This window comes from Canis lupus, chromosome 29 (assembly GCF_003254725.2).
Source record: "Canis lupus dingo isolate Sandy chromosome 29, ASM325472v2, whole genome shotgun sequence".
Taxonomy (NCBI): Eukaryota; Metazoa; Chordata; class Mammalia; order Carnivora; family Canidae; genus Canis; species Canis lupus.
Window position 1 is genome coordinate 16,094,200 of NC_064271.1, and position 27,566 is coordinate 16,121,765.

Here is a 27,566-nt window from a genome sequence, read left to right on the forward strand (position 1 = left end):
CTGGGTACATCATGGGCATCAAACATTTGTTGACGAATGAACACAGATGGTGGTGGATTTTACAAGATGTGCCGCTGGCCCCATTGCCTCCCTTCACCCCAGGACTACAAGGGAACACATGGTCAGCAGGCTTAAGTGACCTCTGTCCAGACTCCAGCCTCAAGGACAACTAAGTGAGCTAGCAAATTTAGTCGATCTTTTACCAGCCTGGTCCTGACAGCTGGGAACTTCAGCAAAGACAGGGACCCATGGGGTGAAACTTCAGAATCTCCAAACCCTTGCCTTGAAGGTCATCTTTCAAGCTCTATTCATGAATTGTTGCCAAAATTAAGAAAGTTTTTTTTTTTTTCTGAATGTTTGTTACTGACATTTCCCTGAGGCTTGTGAACCCATTCTTCTAGATGAAGACCCTTAAGGTAGAATAGCAACTGTAGACTTAGAGCTACAATGTGCAGTTCACTTCTCCTCCAGCATCTGGAGAAGTCAGGAGGTTGCAGATGTCACTGCTTCTTCACCTTCATGCCCCCTGAATGCCAAAGGCTACTTGGAGCTAGTCCCGGTCCCTGCTGTGGCTGGAGCAATCAAGAACACTGCTTGGTGCCAGGCCCTTTACTTCTGTCTGCAGCACCTGGCCTTCTCAAAGCAAGTTTTAAAATTAAAACCACTATCTTCCACCTCAACTATAGTAATAACACTGACGATTCATTTGGAAGTATGGGTCACAGCTGTCCTTCAATAATTGCCATGCCTAAGATTGTGCCTATGTCCAGCTTTTAATCTCCAACTAATGAACTGTGAAACAGGGCCATCATCTCTGTACAGGGCTACTCACCCAAGGGAGTCTAATCAATAAGTGTATGTTTAGATTCACTCTTTTGTTCTCAATGTGCTCTGGTGGGTTTGTGGCAGCATAAGTCCAATTTGTCTTACACACATCCTTTTAATGTGCTAAGATCCTTCACGGTGATGGCAAAATATGTGATTAGGTTGAGACGAGCAAGGCAACACAGGTGGGAACGTACTCATGCAGGAAGAATCCTGCCAATTCCTTGCTGCACAGATTCTATAATGTTCTGGAGAACATGAGCTCCACATCATTAGAGCCCCTGCTTTCCACCACTTGTCATTATACTAATAATGGCTAGCTTTTTACTGTATATCACTTCATTAATGATTGTGGCCATTTATTGAGCATCTGCTAAGTACAATTAAGCCTTCACAGCAATCCTAGCTGAAGCACTTAGGCAAGACAATGAAATAAAATGCTTCCAAACAGGAAAGAACTAAAATTGTCTGTTTGTAGATGATATGATCATATATATAGAAAACCCAAAGAGTCACCAGAAAACTGTTACAACTAATACACAAATTCAGTATTATTCAGGATACAAAGTTAACATACAAAAATCAATTGCATTTCTATATATTAACACTGAGATATCTGAAAGAGAAATAAAGAAGATAATCCTGTTTACAACAGCATCAAAAACAATAAAATACTTAGGAATATATTTAACCAAGAAGATAAAAGATCTGCTATACTGAAAGTTATCAGATATTGATGAAAGAAACTGAAGAAGACACAAATAAATGGAAAGATAATCTCATGTCTATGGATCAGAAGAATTAATACTATTAAAATGTCCACACTATCTAAAACCATCTATAGATTCAATGCAATCCCTATCAAAATTCCAATGGCATTTTTCACAGATATACAGAAAATAATCCTAAAATTCATATGCATACACAAAAGGCCTTAAATACTCCAAGCAATTTTAAGACAGGAGAACAAAACTGGAGGTATTATACTAATTTTAACCTACATTACAAAGCTATAGTAATCAAAACAGTATAGCCCTGGCATAAAAACAGACATGTAGATCAGTGGAACAGAATCAAGACCTGGCATATAGGCTCAACTAATACCTGACAAGGGAACCAAGAATACTAAATGGGTAAAAGATAGTCATTTCAATAAATAGTGTCAGTTCAATAAAATTGGGTATTCACATGCAAAAGAATGATACCAGACCGCTATCTTACACCACTCACAAAAATTAACTTGAAATGGATTAAAGACTAAAATACAAGAAACTGTAAAACCCCTAGAAGAAAATATGGGAAAAAAGCTTCTTGACATTGGTCTTGGCAACAATTTTTGGCTACGACACAAAAAGTACAAGCAACAAAAATAAAACTAAACAAGTGGTACTACATCAAACTAAAAATCTTCTGCACAGTGAAAGAAACAATCAACAGAATGAAGAGGCAACCTGTGGAATGGGAGAAAATACAAGCAAATCATATATCAAAAAAAAAAAACAAAACAAAAAATCATATATCAGATAAGGGGTTAATATCCAAAACCTATAAAGAACTCATACAATTCAACAGCAAAATAACAATAATCTGATTAAGAAATGGGCAGAGAATCTGAGTAGACATTTTTCCAAAAGACATACAAATGGCCAATGGTACATGAAAAGATATTCAACGTCATTGATCATCAGGGAAGGACAAATCAAAATGACAATGAGATAAATGAGATATCATCTCACACTTTCAGAATGGCTATTATCAAAAAGACGAGAGATAATAAGTGCTGGCATGGATATGGAGAAAAGGAAACCTTTTTGCACTGTTGGTGGAAATGTAAATTAGTGCAGCCACTATGGAAAACAGTATAAGTTTCCTCCAAAAAGCTAAAAATAGAGCTACCATATGATCCAGCAATCCTACTTCTGGATAAGTACCTTAAGAAAATAAAACCACTATCTCAAAGAGATATCTGCTTCCCCCACCACCATGTTCATTGCAGCATTATTTACAATAGCCAAGACACAGAAACAACCAGAGTGTCCACTGATGTATAAATGGATAAAGAAGATGTGGTACACATGTACATGTACACACACACACACGTACATGTACACACACACACACCCTGAGGAAAATTTTATAGCCATAAAAAAGGAAACAAATCTTGCCGTTTACAACAACATGGATGGACCTTGAGGGCATTATGCTAAATGAAATAGGTCAGATAGACAAATACTCTATGATCTTACTTATATGTGGGGTCTAAGAAAAGCCAAGCTCATAGCAAAGAGATTAGAAAGGTGTCTGCCAGGGTCTGGGAGTTGGAAGAATTGGGAAAGATGCTGGTTAAAAACTTCTAATTGTAAGAAAATAATATATAGCATGGTGACTATAATTAACAATATCTGTATTAAATACTTTAAAGTTGGTAAGAGAGATCTCAAATGTCCTCATCATGCACAAAAATACTGTAATTACGTGAGGTGATGCATATGTTAATTAACCTTATTATAGTAATGTAGTAATCACTTTGTAATACAGATGTGTATCAAATCATTATATTGTATACCTTTATCTCACACAATATTATATGTCAATTATATCTCAAGAACACTGGAAAAGAAAAGCCTTCACAGTAACTCTCTGAATCCTTGTTCCCACTCTGTTAGAGAAGAAATTTATGGCTTATTTGCCAAATGTTCACATGGTCAGTAGGTGGCAAAGCTAGCAGGCCACCCCAGTGTGTTCACTCCTGGCCCATATTCTTGGCTAAATCATTTTTAACACCTTCAGGTCTCCAGAAATCACAGTCAGAAATAAAACTCGGAATGGGATAAAACTGAACTTTGTCCTCCTGCATTTCCAGCACAGAGCACATAAACCAATCTTACTGACAACTGGAATCTTCCTCAATTGTGTCCTCCACCCCCTGCCACCCCCAGTTGTTGACGCAAATGGTGGGATGAAGCAAGAAGGCCACCCGAGTGGAAGCGCAGAATGAAACAGCTCCAAAGTGATGAAAATAACCTCTCTGTACCCAAGTAAACCTCCAGCATATTGGGCCCTGTGGGGATCCTTGCAGAGCCTCGATGTAACAGCTGTGACTTAAGTTCCTGTCCCCACACTTTCTACAGACTATGCAGAAATGACACAGGCTCCTGTATGCCTCACAGGGAAAATAACTCACCTCCCACCAGGCAAGCAGAGACAAACATATGTCATGGGCTCCTACAGATGTCAATCCTTCCATCAAGGCAAGAGGCCAGACTGGACAGGAATCCAGGGCTTGAGTCTCAAAGGTTGGCAGGAATTGAATATATAAAGAGAGGAAGCCAAGAAAGGGCCTCAGCTGACCCCAACAGACAGGATCAAGTACATATTTTTTTTTTAAAAAATCACTTCTAATTCATGCACATTGGTAAAATGACGATGCGCCTGGGAACATTTACCAAACTGAAATCATGACATCTCATTAAAGCATTGTTGACTCCGCAGGAGACGCTGGAGGTGCTAAAGGAGAAGAGCCTGCAACCCCCTTGCTTAAAGCCTTTCAGTGGTTTATATTCTATTTGGAAGAAAGTCTCAGCATCTTGGCCTGTACAATGTGGCTCTTACCCTAGCCCTAGGCCACCCCATGCCTGTGCTCTTGAGCTTCCATAGATGCCCTAACACACCTTGCTCTCCTATCTCCAAAGTAGCTGTACCCGTACCCACATCATTATCTCCATGCCCTCCTCACCAGCTGACAGCTACCCATCATTCAGATCTCCATTAACTACCTCCTCGTAGACCCCTCTTGGCTCCCCCCATGTGTAGGTCAGACACTTCTAAGCTCCCTCCTAATACTTCTATTCTCTATCAAAGCACTCATGCTGATGGAAACTGCTTGTTACTAGACAGAAATCCCCCTGAGGGTAGGATCCAGATCACTGCCCTGTTACTGCACATCGAGTAAGCAATATTGTACTGGAAACATAAACCACAAATGAATGGAGCAAATGAATTCAGAGATAAAGCCTGATTTATTCTCTCTGCCCCTGATAGGTCTTTTCCATCTGCTCTAAAAATAGACTTCTCTAGTCTTGTCGGCAGGTCTGTCCAAGCAGGGAATGCCAAGCCAAGGATTCACTCAAATTCTTTGAGTTTTGACTGTCTTCCATTAAAAATATGATCCATAAACCCGGACCAAGGCTCCATCCATCAGACACCAAAGGCCAAGCCTGACATCATCAATAACAGGGCTGATCTTGCCGTCAGCACCAGGAGATGAAGAGTGATTCAGGCCCAGCAGCTCAGGGACGCCGGCAGCTGTACCAGCTCTGACAGATGACCTTGCATGCACAAAGAGCGTGTCTAAGAAGCAAAGAGGCCTCCTATACAGCAAGATGAGAACTGCACACATAGGAAGCTTAGCTGGTTGAGAAAAATTAGTAAAAGGTTACTCTGTCATTTAGATGTATATTCATTTCTCATCTGAATTAAGCATATACTACATTTTCTATATGAATAAAAACATGCTGCCAATGAACAATGACCTATGCAGGAGAAGGAAACCCAATGTAAATTCCTTTTAACACTAGAGCAGGAGAGTAAAACTGTCTCTTTATTATTAAGGTTAATCTGATTAGATTGGAGAGTTTTTTGGCATTTTTCTGCCTTTGGAGTTGTTTGAAGGAGGCTTCAGAGGAAAAGCAACAATTTCCAGTGAACCCAAATACAGCAGCTGCCCCTATAAAAATTCAACACGAGAGGACTTACACCCAACATCCTCCCCAACTCTGAAAAGTGGTCCAGAGAAGACACCTTTCAGGCTTTTCACCCAGTTCTCAACAACCTCCTTTCTCTGGAAAATGCCCCTTGCCAAACTAGACATTCCAGGCATATTTATACTCTGCGACCTACCCTCCTGGCTATGGTGACCTATGTTGGACCAGAGTTAGAAATTTGGAATTGGGGCTAAGAATGTCCAGTTTCAATCTGGGCTGGTCCCGTAAGCAGGGAAAGCACAGGGTCGTTGCAGACAGCAACGTTCTCTACCAAGTGGACAGGAGAAAGAGTATGAGAGTGTGTGGAAAAAAGCAGCAGGAAGCAGCTGCAGGGATAAGAGAGGGACTTTCTGGATTCCTTCACCCAGACCCCCTCCGCTCCCTTCCTCCAACACCATCCCTTCTGGCCTGGACTCCTGTCCACTGTAAATGAATTCCTGGACAACCTCACACTCTTAGACCTCTGCTTCCATCTGACTGATCCTCCTCAACTTGACTGAAAGCTGGATTGGAAGAGCATCAATTTCAGTGCTGCATCATGTTTATCTCCCCAGGTCATAAATGCACATACACATTGCTTCCCTGGCACTCAGGGTGTACTCAACACATATTTATTGGATGACTAATGATATCACTGTCCTTGAAGGCCTCTCAGTGGAGAAAGCTCATCCACTTGCTTCCCACACACTACGAAGACAGGTGGACATTCTTCCTGCTTCCTCCTGCTGCTTCTAGACACCACTCCTCCTCCCTTAAAAACAAAAACAAAACACCGAAAAGCCAACAACAGCTATTCTTCTCTGAGGCTTATGACATCACAGTCATCCACCCAGCTCAACTGCATTCTTCAAACAAGTTTGCTTCTCCGTGTTACACACAGTCCATTTTGGGGTAACACTTGGGAATGGCCTGGTGAGAACTGGTATGTCTCAGGGTAGCTACATGGTTGAGACTACATATGCTAGATAAAGAGGACAGTTCAGTCAATTCTGGTCAGTTCCGCTCATGCAAGCAGCTAAACTACATAAGTTGGCTTTGAGAAAAAGCTCATCTCCCTCGACAATAAGTGCTTTGACCTGGTAGAGCTCCTCACTAAAACTGAACTGAGTGGACATTACAGCTTTTGGTATTTCTCTAAGACAATTTCTTTGGCACAATGAATAATACCCTAGATTCTTTACATTTCATCAGCACCAAGACCTAAAACACCATTCATTTGTTCTACATTGTACAGAGCCAGGATAAGGAAGATGTCCCAGGAATGACCATAGCGGTTGGCAAGATGATGCAGTTTCCCTTTATAAGGTCCTCATGACCTGTATGTGGTTCAATTATCTCTGAGCAATTAAATCCTAATGGGGAAAAGTACTGAAAAGAAAATTGCAATTATACACATGTGTAGCTGCCTGCACCACACTTCAAACCCCTTTTATTTCTTGGTCTCTGTGTAACACGAGAGCTATGTAGAAAACAATTAGGACCAGAGAGCTTCTTCCTACATAATCAGAGAGCACATCACTAGTGTGATTCCCAGCCTGACACAGAAGCTGTGGGGGTAAAAGCCATATGTCCAACCTAGCAGGCAAGGTATAATTTCACATGCTTTCTCAGGACCCTAATGAAACTCAAAAAAACAGAGTTGAATTGTTTGGCACTGAAAAATCAGATTCCTTGGTGCCCAACTGCTGCTCACTGCTTCCTAAGCAAGGAGAATCATGCAGATGGGTAAAAGAAGACATAGGAGGCTATGGTAAAAGTGACAATTTGCATACAGCCAAGCAATACCCTTGACCAAATCCAGATACCTCCAAGGAAGCTCCAATAATAAGTAGGTACACATACATTTCTGCAGAGTCACACCCACTGGCATGTTGGGTGCACAGAACAGTAGTAATGACTGATTCTAAGAATCAGCCCAGGAGGGTCTGGCCATAAGGTACTCATAACAGAGTAACATGTACCACTACGCGCGCGCGCGCACACACACACACACACACACACACACACACACACACACACAGTCCTTGCCTCCTGCCTACCTGAAGCAGCTCCTGCATATAGTACAAAAAAGTCCTGGATGGTCACAGTTAGGTGGGATAACAGTGATGTTTTACATCCTCTTACTCATTGGTCTTGGTTGTTGCTTAAACTGTCAGGCTCCAAACTTATAATCAAATGATAAAATTATCCGAAGTCATCATGTACATCTTACTTTCCATTTAAATATTATATGAATTATGTGCCATTGTATAGCTCTAAAGCATGCGATTGGCTCATAAAATCTTTAATGTTCCAATTGTCCATCTTAGGAAATATCAATCAAAATAGATACAATATGCTGCATGAGATTCCTTTTCCAATTCAGGTCCTCACCAAGACATTCAACCAAGCATGTGAGCATATCTAAATTCAATGTTCATGGCCATGAACAATGTCTGAAGCTGACTTCAGATGAAAAATTACTGAGCCTTCTCTCACTGACCACCTCCCAGACTGTCCTCCTACTTCCAAGTCACATCTCTTAGACTTTCCATGCCCACTATCCTGCCAGTTGCCTCACTCCATTCTTCCATACTCTGTCAAGGAGAGGTCCTGGATCCCTCCCCTAAAAAAATGCAGCAATTATCACTAAATTACAATGTCCCTGACACTGACCAAACTAGATATTTCAGACCTAAATTGATTCTAGGAAGCTTGAGGTAAATTTATCAGATAGTTGCTAAAGTCTATGCTTCAATTAGGGGTAGCTACATATGGGCTGATTGAACCATTCCAAAAAAATGGCTTGGTCATTCAAAAATCTGACAGTCAAGGGATCAATTCAGGCATGTTTGGATTGGGGAAATGACATAGTTGATGGGGGAGAAATATACAGAGGCAGCAAGATTCTCCTCCTCATGGGAAGAGAGGGGACCAGAGAGAGGCTTACAGTAGGTGTTTGAAAAGTTTAGAATTGGGATCCCTGGGTGGCTCAGCAGTTAAGCATCTGCCTTCGGCTAAGGGTGTGATTCTGGAGTCCCAGGATTGAGTCCCACATTGGACTCCTTGCATGAGCCTGCTTCTCCCTCTGCCTCTGTGTGTCTCTCATGAATAAATAAATAAATAAAATCTTAAAAAAAAAAAGTTTAGAGTTCTGTTTTAAAGCCCAATGTTTTATTCAAGACTATTTGATGAATTAGTTTTGATATAAACTAGTATCTTCTTAGGTTTACATTAACATAATCTGCACAGCAATATTCATTTTAGCATGGTTTATGCTGAAAAACTGGAAGTCTATATATGAGAGAACATAGTTAAAATAAGTGACTTCACTCAATGGAATATTATGACATAATTAAAACATGGATTCTGAAGAGTGTTATACTATGGAAAATACTTAAGTAATGATAAATCAAATGACAAAGGGAACAAAAGTATACATATGTTATGATTTCACATTTTAAAATAAAACTCATGCAAAGAAAAATATAGTGGGGCAGATAGTGCACCAAAATATAAACTGTAGATATGCTTAGATGATGGGGTTATAGCCTTTTTTCTCTTTTTTTCTATATACGTTTGTTTTCCAAACCTAATGAGCATGGACAATTTTTAGTGAACATATTCTATAATAGACACTTATTTTTAAAACATAAGAAAACTGTCTCAGAGGCCACACTATAAAAACCAGAGGGAATCAGAAAAAAGTAGGTAAGAAAATCACAATATGAAACTAACCTACCTGTTCATCTGATGAAAGATGAGGGAAAGCTGAAGTGATTTTGAAGCTACCAGGGCAACTGCCCTCTAGAAAAAAAAAAAACATCATGAGACTTAATGCTGTGGACATGACCCCACATTTTTCCTTTTTCTCTTTTGCTTTACCACAGGGAAACAAAGATCAAGTAACACTTTTCTTCTGAGAACTAGAAGCAGGCCACTGAAAGCATGCTTTCACCTGGTACATTTTAATTTTTACTCCTCTGCTACTTACAAGGGTTTGAGCATACTTCCTGCTCTGAAACTCTGAGAAACTAAAGTTAGATCCCAGGTACCATACATATCCTAAAAGAACTGTAATTCCAGAGCAGGTTTTCAAACCCTAAGAAGACTGCATTCCTGCATACTGTCATCTCTCTGCACAAATTTCAACTTTGTCTTATTCATTATTGCAAATCCAATGCCTAGCACAGTGCATGGTACCAAAGGATGCCTCATATATTTGCTGAATGTTTTTAAAATATTTTCTTAGAATCAAGATTAGCCTTAGTAGAAACTGAAGTGAGTTTAAGTGAGTAAAAAAATATACTTTATCATATTTAAGTATTTGGTTTTTTATCTGCTATGACTATATGTTATTTGGACAAATAACTCTACTGTTTTAATGAGTTTTACAATTGGCCAAATTAACACGTGGCATCACCTTCACATAGTTATTTACACATGAGATAAAGAAGCTGAAGCCAGACACCACCAACCACCCAGTGCAACTTATGTGGATCACTGACAGACTACAAAGGAAGAAATCAACAGTCTCTGGAACATTACCCTTGCAAATCTGAACCTATGGAATGATGGTGATTGTTCATGAGGAGCTGATCCTAACCATTCCCAGGAAGTATACCTGAGGGACAGCCATTTGATACCAGCTCTGGAAGGAAAACAGGACCAGCCATGTTGAAACCCCACAGCCGGTGACTGGACCAAAATAACTGGTACTGCCAAGAATCTCCAATGATGCTGTGTCTGATGCACTTTGACAGGTGCCACCTGAAAGTCCAATTCAATCAAAGTTGGTTTTGCGCTACATTTCCACTAATTAGTTTACAGCATGTCTCTCGTTGTGCTACACAGACACAAAGACACAAATTCAAAGATTTCACTGGCTTCTTCCGATCCTGGCAGTTCTTTAGCTCTTAGACATATTCTCCATGAAGGGTTCTATGGATTCTTCAAAAGGAGTATGAAATAATAAAATTATAATAATCGTAATAGTCATAATAACAACAGTGCTTTAAATAAGTGAAGTTCTGGCAGGTTTTAAGTGTTCTTCTATTTAATATCTTCATAGAGTCAAAAATAAGAAATGAAATTTAGAAAAACTTTTAAGGAAATGGAATTAGAATTTAACAAAAAGAGCCACACAATAGTATCTTTCAACTGTGGGAATGGCTTTCACATAACAAGAAGCTATTTTTCATTTAACAAAGAACAAGGAGAGCCTGGCTTTAGTTGAAACTTGAGGAATTTAACTTAGGTAATATGTTATCTTTTGTTCTCTGGTATTCTTTCCCAGGACTTTTTTTAAAGCAGGGTACCTTCTTATCTTGCCAAGTTGCTTTTAAACAATTTAACCTGAATGCAGAAGATGGAACAGATGGTCTTTTAAAAAACTCTCCATATTCAAGATGCTGGACATTCAAGAGCTCAAAACACCTGACACATTTTCATACAGGTGATAACCTAATACCTTTCTCATCCATTTAAACTTATTGGTTGATTTCTTCTCATTATTAGGTACAGTCTACTTTTCCTCCAACTGTTCTCACCTGTTTCCTCTGACCTTTTCATCCTATCCAAGACCCTGTGAACTCACACTATGTTTTCTGCAATATACAGGGAGCTTTCCTCTTAAACCATGCAGTTGTCTAAAAAAGGAGAATTGTTGGGGATCCCTGGGTGGCTCAGTGGTTTAGTGCCTGCCTTTGGCCCAGGGCATGATCCTGGGATCCTGGGATCAAGTCCTGCATCAGGCTCCCTGCATGGAGCCTGCTTATCCCTCTGCCGATGTCTCTGTCTCTCATGAATAAATAAATAAAATCTTTTAAAAAATTAAAAAGGAGAATTATTAACCACAGGGTCTTGTTCAAATTCCCACATAGGAAATTACATTTTGCCTCCCTATAATTTCCCCTGTCATTTATTCAGAAATACTATTTAATATCCCTCTCAAAATAAAACCTGTTGCAGAGACGGCTGCCTCAGAGGGGCCTGCCTTTTCTAGCACAGAGGAGATGATGTTTCAGAGATGTATGACTAATACTCCTGGGGCAGGAGCTGAGTACACTGGGATCCTTTGGGAGTAAAGGTACCTCCAAAGGATCAAATTGATTTTTATTTTATGAGTGTAGTAGACAGTCCCATTAGACAGATTTTTTTCCCTCCAGCATTTTGCAGCATCTTCTGAGATTCAGAATCAAGCCAAGAGCTTCTTGGTAATATTGTGTGGATGACGCATTACACAGAGCTGATTCTGTGACATCATGTCATCTTGTTCTCAGAGCAACCTGATGTGCCTGCCCTGCACACCCCAGCACTGTGAGTCACTGCATGATATATTGTCCAGGAAATGCAAAATGATGCTCTTCTTAAAAACTTATGATTAAAAAATTGAGGCTTCCGGCTAGGGAATGTAGAGTGAAAAAAGTAAACTCTCAGGAGGGATAAGTTCTCATTCTTGTTTTTCTTTTCATTATTGTTTGAGATCCTACAAGGGATTGTAGTTTATAAATAACCATGGTAAGTGGTTCTTTTCTTCAGTATTTTATTGTCACAAAAATTATTTTTCACTAACCAGAATTTCCCATTATGAACAGCTATGCCACTCCACATCCTAAGAAGCTTTTACCACCAATATGACTGAATATCTATATGTGGATTATGGATGTTGAATACAATTGCCTAAATAAGCATCACTCATGCCTGAAGGATTCTGCAACACAAAACAATCCAGATACATACAAACTTACAGTGAATTTTGATGATGATAGAATAAAGTAAAAATCAAGGATAATCTACTAAAGAGAAAAATTAAAATTTAGTCTTATCCAAATATTTCCAACCTGAACCCAAAAAATCATGTGCTGGACTCCAGTGAGAATTCAAAGTTTAAAAATCTTTTCTTCTTCTGTCTCCACCTTCCAAATTTCAGTAAATAAAAGAATTGGTGAACCAAAGATCCAGGGAACAAAACATGCAGGGAAAAATAGAAGCAGCAGACATTAATCAAGCTGAGATGTTAACAAGGACAGAACCTCTTTCTGGCAAGGCTGACCTTTCCAACCCAGTACATAGTACTTATCATTCCCAGAGCTTAAGACACTAGGACAGCCAGACAAATACCAAGAGCCCAGACCCCCAGGGTTCAAAAATAATCAGGCAAAGAGCATGCATTAAATACCCTCCCTGGCCTCAAAACCACCATCCTTTTCCAATTAGAAATGCACTGTTGGGGTGCTTGGGCAGCTCAGTTGGCTGGGCATCTCTTGGTTTCGGCTCCAGTCATGATCACAGAGCTGTGACATTTAGCCCTGCATGGAACCTGCTTGAGATTCTCTTGCCCTCTCTGCCCTTCTCCCACCAATTGCGCAAGCTTTCTCTAAAGAAAAGAAAAGGAAAAAAGAAAGGAAAGAAAAGAAAAAAAGAAAGAAAAGAAAAGAAAAAAGAAAAGAAAAAAAAAAAAGAAAAGAAAAGAAAAGCACTGTTAGTGAAAGGGCAGCATCATTTGGGACTTTGGACGCTACAGGTTCGATTTGGACCAATGTATAGTTAAATCCCAAGGAAGTATGCCCCATGAAGGTGCGGGTTCCGTGGAAGAGGGATCACTCTGGGTAGTCACTTAACTGCAAAGAAATCCCTGGAGCCCACAGTTGGATCTGGAGGCCAACCAACCAGGCCGAACCTGATGGACCCTCTGGACCCAGACACTCTAATATACCCCCAGAGGAATTTTAGTTCTCTCCGTGCCACAGTCCATTTATCTAATAGCAAAGAGACATGAGGGTCACTTAAGTCCCTTCACTAGGTCTGCGGCTAAAAATTCAGGAGGGCTTCCAGAGGTACTTCATGTTACAGGTACATCATGCCTAGCAATGCATTCCCTTTGGCTTCATGACTAGAGCACAGCTGGAGGTAGCAAGTGAGAAACAGAATAACTTTGTCCTTTTCCCAGTATTTTGCTGGGCCAGCTATGGGAGACTTTACTAGAGTCCCAAATGGGTTCAAAGTCAATGTCCTAGAAGAAATAATGATTACAGCTCTTTTTAAAAAGTTGTCAAAATTTCAGTTATAATGATGTTCATCTAAGAACCTAGAAATAATGGTAATAGCAAGGCTTAAAATTAATACAAAAGAATGAAAGATACCCAAAGGCATCCAAGGCAAGATGGTTCCCAGGCTTACAGTTTTATCATAACTTCATTGAAAGCAACTGCTATTTTTAAATAGTCTGAGTCAATCAGATGAACAATAGTCACTACGGAAGCCTAGCTATTGATACTACAAAAATACAACTTAATGGTTGCATAGGTAGAAACTGTCAAACTGTTTTCCAGAAAGGGCTGTGCTGTTTTACATTCTCAACAGCAATGTATTAGTGATCCAGCTTCTCTGTATCCTTGTCAGCATTTAGTATTATCACATTTTTTCAGTCATTCTGGTAGGTGTATAGTAATATCTCATTGTAGTTCTAATTTGCATTTCCTTAATGGATAATAATCTTGTACATCTTTTTGTGTGTTCGTTTGCCCTGTATACATCCACTTTGGTGGAATGTCTCTTCATGTGTTTTGACTATTTAATAATTGGATTATTCTTTTACTGAAGTTTGAGAGTTCTTTAGAACTAGATACTAGTTCATTGTCAGATGATGTGGTTTGCAAGTATGTCCTCCTAGTCTGTAGCTCTTCTTTTATACTCTCAATGAGGTCTTTCAAAGAGCAAATGTTTTAAACTCAAATCAAGTCCAATTCATCAAGTTTCCCTTTATGAATTGTGGTTTTGGCGTCCACCCAAAGAACTCTTTGCCTAGCCCCAGATCTCAAACTGATTTTCCCATATTTTTCTAAAAGTTTTATAATTCTGCACTTTACATTTAAGTCCAAGATCAATTTTGAGTTAAATTTTGTGTTGTGCGTGCTGCGGCAACACGATCAGGGTCCCAAGGATAAGAGGATGAGGAAAATAAAAGAAAATTAAAGAGATGGGGACAGGAGGGACACAGTGGATGATGTCGAAGCAGTGCCAGCTTTATTCAAGGTTCTACAACATTTTATAGCATGAGCAAAACAAAGCTAAGAAGGTATCTATTTTTAGCATGTTTGTGAAACCCTCCAAAGTTCCCCTTTTTCAGCATGTAAGACAGACTCATGGGTGCCAGAAGACCTTGGTAAATAGATAAGCTTGTTGCTCCAGATGTGCATACTTCAAAGGAATATTAGATATGGTAAACAGACCAGCAAGGACAGCACAGACCCTTATTTACATTTATGACCAGGTCAGAATAAGTTGTATCTATTGTGTTATGTGGGCAATCACGTACAAGTGAGCCCTGAGAACCATTGCTCTAGCCCTTTCTCAAGCATCAACCAACTATTCACCCTTTAGGCTCCCAAGCCTTTTGAGTGAATGAGGGATGCAAGTCCAGGCCTGGTTTGGTTCAGTTACTTCAGCTAGTCCGTGGTCACCCACAATTTTGTATAAGACATAAGGTTTAGGCAAGATTTATTTTCCTCTGCTTGTCCAACTTCTCCAGTACCATTTGTTATAAAAGTTATCTTTCCTGTATTTAATTCCTTTTATACTTTAGTCAAAATTGGTTGGGCAAATCTGTATAGGTCTATTTCTGAGTTCTCTACTTCATTTCATTGATCTATGTGTCTAACTCTCTATGCATACCAAACAATATTGATTAGTGTTGCTTTATAATTAGTTTTGAAATTGGACAGAGTGATTCTTCCTACGCTATTCCTCTGTTTCAAAACTGTTTATTCTAGTTCCTTTGCATTTACATATAAATTTTAAAATAATCCTGTCTTCATCTATAAAAATCTTGCTTAGATTTTGATAAGAATTGTATTAAACATGCACATTCTATTTGGAGAGAATTGACATCTTGCTATGCTGAGTCTTCAAAACCATGAATATATGTCTATTTATTTAGACCTTTGATTATTTTATTTATATTTTCTATGATATTAATAAAGCCACTCTTGATTTATTTTGGTTAATGTTTACAATTTTCATCTTTTTCCATCTTTTTACTCTCAATTTTTATTGTTATATTTGAGGTGAGTTTCTTATAGACATCATATAGTTAGTTGGGCCATGTTTTTTAATATACTCTGTCAATCTCTGTCTTATAGTTTGTATATTTGAACCATTGACATTTAATGTAATTATTGATACATTGTGGCTTAAGGATGTCATTGTATTTCTTGTTTCTCTTTGTTCTTCCAGTTTTCCATTTCTGTTTTCTTTGGCCTGTCTTAAACATTTCCTAATGTTACATAAAATTTTTTAAAAATCTATTTAGATTTATCTATATTATTTTTGAATGCCTCTTTGTAGTTTTTTAGTGGTTGCTCAGGGTACTACATTATATATAGATAACATACCTCTACTAATACCATGAGGACAGAGAAGTGGTCTCATTACCACTGAGAAGTGATGAAAATCCTAACTCTCTACTAGGTCCCCTCCCACTTCTCTCCAGCATAGAGGTTTCCTTGTTACAATGTGAAGGAGTCTTTTCCAATGTGGGTTAAGGTAGGACCATGGTTTTCCTGTGATGTTTGACTGGAGTAGAGCACTTACTATCTAAACGTTTTCTGTCTTAGATTGGGCCAGAGTGGGGGAGGTATAAAAAAAAAGTTTTCTGTCTTTAAAAATTAAATAAACAAATAAATAATAGTTTTCTGTCTTCCTAAATTGACTCTTAGTCCTTTGGCTACAGACAGCAGGCTTATGTTGGAGCTTTCTTTACACTTGATGCTTCCAGGTTACTGGCTTATCAAGCTCCAAGTCTTTATTTACAAGACAAAAAGAAAACCCAGGGAATTTACCATTATAGTGTTCCTTGAATCTTAAGGTTCCTAGCTGTTCTGCCTTCTTCTCTCCACCTTTCATAATCTTCTTATGTGTGTTTTATATATGCTGTCCAGGGTTTGGGTTGTACTTAACCAAAGAAATAGGAAAAAGTATGTCTAATTCCATCTTCCCAGCAATGTGTTTCTTCCTTGGCTATTTAATAAAGAACACTTAAAAGAACTGAAGGGCTATTGGCACAGTTGTTTTGAGAAGAAAGCACTAGCTAGCCATTACATTGTTCATATAAATATATTCATTATCAGATAAATATATTTATTGTTAAATAAACATATGTTAGTTATCATAAAATTTAAACTAAACCAGTATTTATTCTGATTCTCATTCTCAGGAAATTTGGTTTTTCTTTAAGGCAAAGAGAAGTTTTCTTGTAATGTGAAATGATTCATTTTAATAATTCAAAAGATTGTTCAATTGTCAACTTGATATTATAAATGTTCTTTTAAGATTTATTTTAGAGAGAGAGAGAGAGAGAGAGCACGTGCGCAAGAGGGGGAGGGAGAGGGGCGGAGGGAGAGAAAGAATCTTCAAGCAGACCCCCTGCTGAGCACGGAGCTTGATGCTGGGCCCAATCCCACAACCCTGAGATCATGACCTGAAAGGAAATCACGAATCATTCAACTGACTGAGCCACCCAAGCGCCCAGATATTCTAAATGTTCTTATATGAAAGTATATTTGTATCAACTTGTTAATAAATGCTTTAATTTGTAGCAGGTTACAGATAGAGCAGTCTTCAGATTAAATTCTGCCACAAATATTACCATCAATATATTAGCAGATACCAAGAAAGCAACCTGTTTTCTCAACTAGATGAAGTCCCATTCTCTATCTTCTTAAATGCTCTAAACATACCTTATATTTTTTTCAAGAAAAGCATGAATTCTAGAAGCAAAATCCAGTTAATCTCTCAATCAGCCTCAAGTGACCAGAATCTTCTAAATTGTAGGAACACAAGACTTTACTGTATTTAAGTCTCAGACACCAACCCTATATGTGAGGGAAGGTAGGAAGGCTTCCTAGTTTCTTATAATCTTTCATGCAAGAGTGGGAGAGCATCTCTAAAATATTTCAATCAATCTTTTCATGAAAATATCCACTAGCATCCCCTACACATCACAGAGAATTCAATTGCTCGGAAGTAAAGGACAGGGTGAAGGAAGAAGTAGTAGACTAAGCATTTTACTGTTTTTCCGGAAGTGGAACAGCTAGTAACACCCTGTGTTACAGAGTCACTTCTTGTAAGCTTCTGAAAGTCTCTAAGTTTCTGAAAGTCATATTAGGATGCGATAAACATAGTATTCTTTACAAAAGTTGTTTTTAGACTTTTTAAAAAACTTGTACTCCGGTAGAAAATAGGGAAGGGTTGCTAAAGGCCACCTATCTGTCTACTATTACCCAGTCCCCTCCCCAGGAGGGTGGTTCTGAAAATGTGGACCCCACACCAGACTTACTGAGTCAGAATCTCTAAAATTAAGGTCCAGAACCAGCATATTTAACAACCTTGCGGTAACTTGGGAGATCGCTGCCTTTGTGCTTGGTGGAACATAGTTTGAAAATCATTGTGCTACAAGTTAGTTTACTAGTTAGCATATGCAGAGAGAAAATCAGATCTCTATGGGGAACATTAAGTGGAAATAGAACCACCAAAATCTTCAGTCACAGTGAATAATTAAAGGGTAGCCACCACAGGTGGTCCTGGGGTCCAGAGCAGGAGCGTCCACGTACCAAAGACCAAACTCAAGCCAAGATGACCTCCTATTGTTTCTGCTTCATTGAGTTATGAGGCAAATGATAATATAGTGTAGGTAAAGATAGGAGGATTTTCTTTCAAATTCCTTTTATGAAATAAACTTCTTTTAAAATAGTAACTTGTTGAAACATTTTATATCTTATTGAAACACCTTGCTATGGAAACGTGACATTTAAAGAGAAATCTATTAGTCGATGAATTTCAATTAATGACAGTGTTCTTTCTGAAGTTGACACCAATAATTTAATTGATCAGCACCATCAGCTAACATCAGTCACCAAGGGGACATGGGTAGCATTCCAATCAGAGAACAGAAAGAGGGGGTTTGGAAGAAGTGTGCTACATAAAGCCAAATATATGCAGAATAAACAAATACCTATGCTGCCATACATACCTCTTGGGGCTGAGCCTTGTTCTCATTCTTCCCCACCTCATCTCACTCAGAGTTCTATGGACCCTATGGCACCTTGTTCCATTCCACGGCCAGTCCCCACACTGCTCCTCGCCCTCACATCCCATATTGGGCTCCAAATGGAATTGATTTCCCACAGCTCCACTCATAGAATCAGAACAGATGAAATCTCTCTCCAACATAAAAACCTTTCAATACTTACCATGTCTTTAAATTGATTAGCTTGGGCAGCCCCAGTGGCGCAGAGGTTTAGCGCCACCTGCAGCCCAGGGCGTGATCCTGGAGACCCTGGATCGAGTCCCACATCAGGCTCTCTGTATGATGCCTGCTTCTCCCTCTGCCTGTGTCTCTGCCTCTCTCTCTCTTTCTCTGTCTCTATGAATAAATAAATACAATCTTTAAATATTAAATAGATAGATAGATAGATAGATAGATAGATAGATAGATAGATAGATTAGCTTATCTTGTGTGTCTTTACCTCATTACCGGAGCAGACCAGAGAGATGGATTATCATCAGAAACCTCCTTCCTGAGGCCCTAGCCCCAGAATATTGCCCAACAGCAAACAGGAGTCTCTCTGTTTATAGTACCTCCCAACTTATATTTGCCCACAAGCGATCTCATGCACAATCATCAGGGGTCACGCTAAGGTCCTGAGAGCCAATTTCTACCACCCTCCTGTGGGAAATTATCTTTTTTTTTTTTTTTTTTTTTGGAAATTATCTTGATGCCTTTTCAGGCTATCAAAATGCCAAAAATACTACCAGGAAGTCATGAAATGGTTTGCTAAAAATCCATTTAGAACACATAGGGAGAAAGAAAGGAAAGGAGGCCAGGATAAGTTAATACATTTAAACAAGGTTCAGTGTGGAAGGACCGCACTGCTCGAATTCTGGATTAGCAGTGTTCATTTGTCCTCAATCTCTCTCTTTCTCTTAGTCAATCTCTCTCTCTCTCTCTCTCTCTCTCTTTTCCCTGCCCCCACACAAATACCTATCTTACAGTGACCAGAACTGAGATTTGAACAAGGGGGCCCAAAGATGGAAGGTGCCTTGGGCACATACTTTAACTCTCTTAGAGAGATGTAGGGACAATTACCTCTGGCCATAGCTATAACTCATCAGTGAGCTGATCAACAGCCCTCGGTTAATTTGTATTTCTTGGTCAGAGGACACATGGGGTCAGAATGGCACTATCAATTAGGGCCTCATGAATATTAGGTGTTCATTCAGAAACCTGACTACTTTGTGTCTTTTTTATACTTAGCATCTCATAGATCCCATATACATTTAGTGTATAATGAATATTTAGTACCCAGGACCTCATAAATACTAGATATCTTTTGATCCTTTTATTCCTTTTCACCTATGTCTGACTCAGGAATGTTCTAATTACTAACTGCTTGTTTATATGTAACATACTTTAAATGTTTCACTTACGTTTTTAAAAAATCATTCAACTTCTATAATAGAACTAAATATTTCAAAAGCAAGTGTATATTGCAACCACATTGCCCCTAACTGCCAGACTAGTAACCGTATCAAAGAAGGAAATTATTTAAGTCAACATAATTTATCTACATTATATGGGAACCTAGCCTAGGCTCCAGAGCAGACCAGCTGGTTTTAACCACTCTGAGCTATGTGGCTCCAGGCAACTCACTTACTCTCCTCATCCTTCAGTGTCTTCAACTGGAAGAATAATGGAATTTACTATATATAGCCATTCTGTAGATTAGATGAAATAATCTAAGAACTCAGAATAGTGCCTGGTAAATAGAATATGTGATATAAGTGATAATTTTGTAATAAAATTTACCATAGACCCCTTCACACAGGTACCCCCAAAACATCTCTTTTTCATTTAAGCTATCATCTAAACTTAATGCCATTTCTAGGTCTGGAATCTACCTTTGTTCCCTTTGGGGAAATTATAGGGGTACCTGTCTTATCTCAGATTATGTGACAAAGCAAAGTAAATGTAAATATGACATGACTGTAACACAACGTGATCAATCCAGTGAGAGAACAATGCAGAGAGTATTACCATCTCCAGTTCACTCCCCAATCACATCTCTCATGTGAATTGCACTGTTTCCAATCATGTTACCCTCCTTTTAACCCAGAATTCCTATTCTCTGTAGAACTGATTTGACTGTATATTATCTGGCTATGGTTTTTTTCTCCTTCTCCTGCCCTGTTCAGCTTAAAGTACTCTACGTCTGTTAGCTAGATTATGAACAAATGCATGCTGCCTCTCCATCCATTCTCCACTTGACCAAGAATGCATCATCTTGCTGCCTTATACCAGGATTCACACATCCAAACCCTAGTTGTCAACACTATCTGCCCTTTCCCTCCAAGATCTTCCTCAATCATCTGAGTCCCATCTGAAGATAGAAATGATGAAGAATAATAGTCACCCTTTCTCCAATAGGTGCTATGTACCAGGACATGTGTTCATGGCTTCCCACTCAATCCCTAATCCTAATACCATAGGCATTACAGTCAGCACCCACAAGATTTCCTGTAAAGTATCTCTTTTAAACCCAGAGATAGGAAAAATTAAAATGCATTCGAAATTAAACTGTAAAATCAATACACAGTAGATCAGAAATATGTTGTCACCTTAAATACCTAGAAAGTGAAGAGTCTTGCATTAATTGACCAAAACCAGATAGAATGCATAAAGTTTTCTAAAGAAAGAATGTGCCATAAAAATTGTAGAAAAAGTCAGTCACTAGTTGGTCACCCCAAGAATCATTCCAACTCCAACTCTCTTGTCACTTTCCACTATATAGGATGAAAAAGCCAACTACTTGCTTTTCCAGCTTCTTTGCAGCTGGAGGGATAGGAGGCAAGTATGTAAAGGAACCATGCAATGGGATCACATAACCCAATTCCGACAAATGAGAAATACTGGAAGTCTGCTGGGGATGTCTACAGGAGGTTTTGCTTTTATAACAAAGGGGGCACTCCTCCCCCATCTCTTCCTACCTGAATGAGAAACGTAATGGCTATGACCAGAAAGGACATGGCACTTATACTTTAATAGATCTGAGTTCAAATCTGTTTTTCCACAACTGGAGGTGCAGTGCTGGGCAAATTCTTTAACATGCCTCAACTGTAAATGGGTTTAATAGTATCTGTAGATGTTCCGATGAGAAGAGAATGATGCACCAGAATGGTCAGACACTTGAATCCTCAGCTGTTATATTATTTCCAGCTGGCACCTTCACGGCATTACCAGATTTTAATCAGAAGGCACTTGACACCATTGCTAGTCTCTGGGTGCATCCAAATCCCTTGTTCTGCCCATATCTCTGAATAAAGTCCATTTATCAAACTCTCTCAATTTGACCATTTCAATGTGCTATTTACTTTCTGCTAGAGCCCCAACTGATGCAACCACTGATGAAATATGCATGTCTGAGGTGACTGCACTTGGATCAAGAGTAACCAGTCCAACTAGACCTCAGAGGCACCCTTCAATTCAAAGACTCCAGAGCCAAGCCTTCCTTCCCTTCCCTGGGGACCCTGGTCTCCCACCTGTCTCAGGAATGGACACACACACACACACACACACACCCATCCCACCCCAACCAAAGAAAAGGAAATAGCATCTAGGCAGGGTCAATAGCTGGATTTGACTTTTATGGAATGAAGAAAAAGCAGAAAGGACTAAAATGCTTTAAACTCCATCCAGTTTCATGTTATATCCCTAAAGCCTACTGTAGTGCTGTCAGTGAGCTCAATAAATGAATCATAGAAAGGACTCCCCATGTCCATATCCCCACTCCAGCCTAGGAAAGAAGGAAGAGCAGAGATGAAGGGGAAAAGCTTCTCGCACAACTAGGCTGGAGGGAGGAGGAGGCCAACAATTATTCAATGATCTCAACAGTCTGGAATTACTTATATGGTGCATATTGTGCACATATCTTCCATTAATTTTGATCAGGCTATCAAAATCTTGAATTTCCTTATTTCCATCTGATATAATTTCTCTTATTTTGAGAAGCAGCTTTCCTCATGCTTAGTGGCCAGCTTCCATTCATTGTTTAGCCTGAAAATTAACACAACAAAACCCCAAGTCCTGCCAGAATCATATGGTTTCCATAATCTTAGTGGCCTTGAGCTTTTCCTTCTGGGCTTCCCGGCTAAGCCAACTGTTGCACTGCCTAGAGCTAGGCTTCTGGGTTTTCTGGCACCTCCGGGCCACTCATACCATTCTATCCCTATTCCTGCTATCTTAAGATATGCCTTTACTGCTCCCCGGATAGCCATTTGCTACTGCCAGCAATTTACCAGTAATCAGCAGCAATTAGCAGCAGCCCAAGTAAACACAAATTAGAAGCAACTCAGCAAACTCAGAGGGAGAAATCTCTGAGAATTTTGGACAATGTATGATCTCTTCTCTTCCTCCAGCTGAAGAGAAAAGCCTTACACCTATCTCCCCAGAACTCTAAAGAGACTGCTAATGTACATTAGATCCTGTAAACTCACAAGAAGCCATTCCTTCTTTAGGTCTGCAACGTATCTTTCTGGAACTCCCTCCATGAAACACGGTTTGGCATGCTCAGGTGTAGCCAGATGGCAAGTGACTAGCTTCATGTTATCCCTCAGTGAAGGAGTCGGAAGTAATTCACTTTGAGTTTCTTCTGACAGCAAAATGACACCAAAGGACTTCACAGGGGTGATGTTCAGAGGTGGTTCATGGAAATTAACATGAATATGTTAATATCATGTTATCATGAATATCATGAATATTAATACCCTCATTATTCCATTCAAGACACAAATTGGCCATGCCCACCATCCAATGCCCAGAGGTCAAGGTCTGATGAAAAATAAGACATGGGCATCAGTCAGTATGGAACCACTGGTCATCTGAAGAAAACCAATCAGCAATCTATCTACATTATCATTAAAAACAAACAATTCTTAAGCCTCTCTATGTTCTAGACACAGTGTAGGCACTGGTATTCAGAGTTAAGGAGTTCATAGGTGGGAAGAGAGTGAGATATCTAAGCGGACAGTTATTATACAGTATGATAAACACTGTGATAGCAGGAAGCACTGGGTGCTAGGGAAACTTGTAAGAGAACATCAGGAAAGGCTTCCTGAGAGAATGATGCTCAAACTAAGCCTTAACAAACAAACAGGAATCAGTAGGGCAGAGACATCCAAGGGCACATCATGTGCAGATGATCTGAGACAATGAGAGAATCTGGGACATTTGGGAGCTGTACTTTAGTTCAGCTGGTAGGTCAGGAGACAAGAAAGGCATGAAGTAGCAAGAGACGAGACTGAAGAAAGAGAGTCAAAGGAGGCAAAAATCTAGAGGTTCTTGGTGAATTCCAAGGTTCTTCCAATCACTATTTTCTTTTTAAAAAAAGAGCTATTAAGGGGCACTTGGGTGGCTCAGTTGGTTAAGTATCTCCCTTCAGCTCAGGTCATGATCTCAGGGTCCTGGGATCGAGCCCCACATTGGGCGCCCTGTACCATAAGGAGCCTGCCTCCCTCTCTCTTTCTGCCTGCTGCTCCCCCTTGCTTGTGTTTGCTCTCTCTCTCAAATAAATAAATAATATCTTTAAAACAAAAGAGCCATGAAAGAATAGAATTTTAGGAACAGAAGAGAACTTGGATATCAACTACAGCCATCTATTTTATAGACAGGTAAGCTCAAGCCTATGGAGGTCAAATCAGGATAAGAGGCAATACACCGAGATGATGGGATGATAGTTCACATATGTATAACATCTTATAGCCCATCACACTCTTTCATTGCCATATATCAATAATGGAGGTAAACATGAACAAGCCAAAAGTTATTAGCATGCCTCAATCACTGCCCGGGATGAGTATTCCTCAGTAAGTCCTTTTATGTCTCTGGATCTCATTTTCACATCTACAGAATGACTAAGGCTTTTTCCAGTTCTAATACTCCACATTCCTAGAAGCTAGCACTACTGAGTCTTTATTGCCATACTGGAAAAGAATAACTTTTCCTTCAAACGCCTGGAGTCATAATTTTCTGAAGGTTTTCAAAGGGGATCTAACCTGTATTTCTAATTATAATCCTTTTCATGCTTAAACAAACTAGTTACAAATAATCTAACACCACCCTTATTAAAACTGTCTCCAATTAAACGAAAAACCAAGATGCCTCCATAAACTCTGGAAACACCTCTGATCCCCAGAGTCAGCATTGCACTCCAAACTGAAATTGTTTCATGATATGCAAACAAAGTCCCAAAAATTACAGCTTTCTTTTTTAGTTTAAACTTAGGCACTGAAAACCCACAGGAACATTCAATAATAAAGAAATGAATATGTTGCACCTTCCGCCTTTCTCAACATTTATTATTAAAGACATTTGCAGGAGAGCAGGCTCACATTGCTTAGGAATCCATCCAGCCCTGCTGATAATTCTCACTATGAGGTAAGGAGCACAATCCGAGAGGTCCTTCATCTTCTGGAGAGTGGAACAATGTGGCTGTCAACACAAAGATTGAAGATGCAGGTGGACGCTACTCAGCAGGAGCAAAAGGATGCCTCGGTAGCAGTGATCATGTTTCATGCAAATGACCTGAAAATCAAGAGAAGGGGAAAAAAAAACAAAATGTAATTTTCTAAGTTTTTCAACAATGGTATCTATTTTAAAAATAAGGGTTCTGTGCTTCAGGGCACTGTGCTTTAGTGTGAGAGCTGAATATGGAAAAAGATCAGTTGCCCTCAAGGAGTTTACAAGGAACAGGAGAGATGAAAACTTAAAGTAGAAGGCAGCAAGAGATGAGTATCACAAAATCAGAAGGTGAGTTCAGAGAGGAGAGAAATCACATGCTGGGGTATCAGAGAGGCTGCAACCAACTTGGGCAGAGCAATGCAGGGCTGTGGCAGGAGGTAAATGAAGCAACTGTGCTCCAGTTGTCTGAACCACCTCCCTCTCACCAAGCACTTTTCCTTCACTTAACAATTTCCCTCCTTGCATCATCTGGATTTCTTTCCTTCTTTCTTCTCCTTCTTTCACTTGTTCATTATGTATCTCCTCCACTAGAATGCAAGCTCCATGAGAGCAGAACTTTGCCTTGTTGTCTTCAATGTCTAGATCAGTGACTAGTGTGGAATAGGTATAGAGTAATGAGTAAATGGTATAGGAAGTAAGGCAGGCATGCAGGAAATAAGGAAAGGAAAGGAAAGACCTCCATAAAGGAGGGAGGGAAGATACAGTCCACAGGGATGAATTTATGACCCTATCATCTTTACCCTACATCTTATCTACATTTTAAAGTTTGATGAGGATTACTTGCACTGAGAGATCTCCCTCTGCTCCCTTTAGCCTACCTAATTCTTAACTTGGCCCTAAATTCTTTTACAGTTATGTGTCTGGCCCTTCCCCATCATGCATTCCACCAAACTCCACAATCATTTGTACATGCCATGTCTTTGCTCCTGCTGTTCCTGTGCCTAAAATAGCATCCTTCTTGTACCCTTCTCTGCCAGATAAACTCCCACTCACTCTTCAAAACACAATGTAGCAATTTAGCAATACTTAACAAAATGTTAAATGTACACTCCTTTTGATCCATCTACCCACTTTTGGAAATGTATTCTTGAGGTTTTCTCACATAAGACCAATGTGAGCTCTTCTAGGAAGTTCTACACTCTGAGGCCAGGCCACAGGCTCTCCTGTGTTCGAGTAACACACAGAGCACCCCTCTCATTTATCATTTATCCTACAGTGTGTACCTATTCCTTTACAAAGTATTCTCCTCATAATAAACCTGAGCAGCTCAGGAAACTTACATCCCTAATGGGTAGACAGACAAAATATCAGTAAGAGAGCAAATAAATACATAAATATATACTTTCAAATAAAAGCTGGAGAAAAAAAAGAGGGATAATGCAACCTCCAAATAAGGAATGAGGAATCTCCTTTTTGGGGGGGGAAATGGAAAATGTTTATGTTAAGGAAAATGAAAGAAACAAACCTGCTTATAAATTATAATCATGGCTACGTATAAAAATGTACCCTAAAGACATTTCTCAGAAAAACTGGACTGAGATATACCTAAAGAGAATCTTCCTTTTTTAACTTATTGTATACTTACTGTGTAACACAGTTGACATATTTTTAAATCTAAATTCTCCTCTAAGTGGCAGTACTATGCGCTTTGATATTCTATGCTATGTTGCAGGCATCTAGGTCCTGTCTGCCCAAGTATGCTGTAAGATTATGGCAGACAGAATCCATATCCTGTATATCTTTTGCCTGCCCCCATGTCACCTAGCACAGGATACACAGAAGGATTTCAATTACTACCTAGTTGATTGGTCATAGAAATAACTGAAAGCACAGGTGCTATTGACAAGTTTGAAACATCATCTATGAATAAAGTGATCAAATTCATGGAGAGAGAGGAATCCAAAAATGGTCCATGACTACCTCATATTAAAACAAAAACAAAAACCTCTGAGGCTATAGATGAGTATAATTTTAACATCTGAATTTACTGCCTATATAGTGAATTTATGACTTATAAGAAAAAAACTTTACTTTGAAGGAGTACAGAAACCTACAGGAAGTGCATCATGCATGGCCTCTGATTTCTATACTCTCTATTTTCTAAAGAAGGAGAAGGAAAAGGAAGAGAATCACACACACAATTAATAAAATGAACAGGCAAGTCACAGATTGGGAAAAATTATCACAACATATATATGGAATATTATTGCACGTGTACTGGATTGGCAAAATTTTTAAAAATCTGACATTAAGAAATGTTTTCAAGAATGTGGCTCATTGGGAACTTTCATCCATTGCTGCTAGAAGTGGAAATATATCCAGCTACATACAGTTGATTCTCATTATCGGGAGTAGTTATGTTCTATTTATAAAGTTGCCACAAACACTGAATTAGCAAATATTGAACCACTCCTCTTGGGAGAAAG

The 27,566-nt window shown here is 39.2% G+C and overlaps 1 protein-coding gene across 12 annotated transcripts in view; it reads right to left on the reverse strand.

The window, feature by feature from the left end:
- Positions 1–27,566, reverse strand: part of LOC112678549 (LINE-1 retrotransposable element ORF2 protein) — a 156,662-nt gene that overhangs the window by 55,878 nt on the left and 73,218 nt on the right. For 8 of the 12 annotated variants that reach the window (XM_049103845.1, XM_049103840.1, XM_049103835.1 and 5 more), the window contains 4 exons: positions 25,011–25,203; positions 18,818–18,990; positions 10,192–10,337; positions 9,310–9,374 (listed from right to left, as the gene is read on the reverse strand). Coding sequence is in view for 1 of the 12 variants with exons in the window: in XM_049103846.1 (XP_048959803.1) it covers positions 6,276–6,339; positions 9,310–9,374; positions 10,192–10,337; positions 25,011–25,086 (351 nt within the window). In the remaining 11 variants the exon portion in view is untranslated. Of the gene's footprint in view, positions 1–6,254; positions 6,340–9,309; positions 9,375–10,191; positions 10,338–18,817; positions 18,991–25,010; positions 25,204–27,566 lie in introns of those variants that run through there. The other 4 variants (XM_049103846.1, XM_049103837.1, XM_049103836.1 and 1 more) reach the window with 4 other exon arrangements.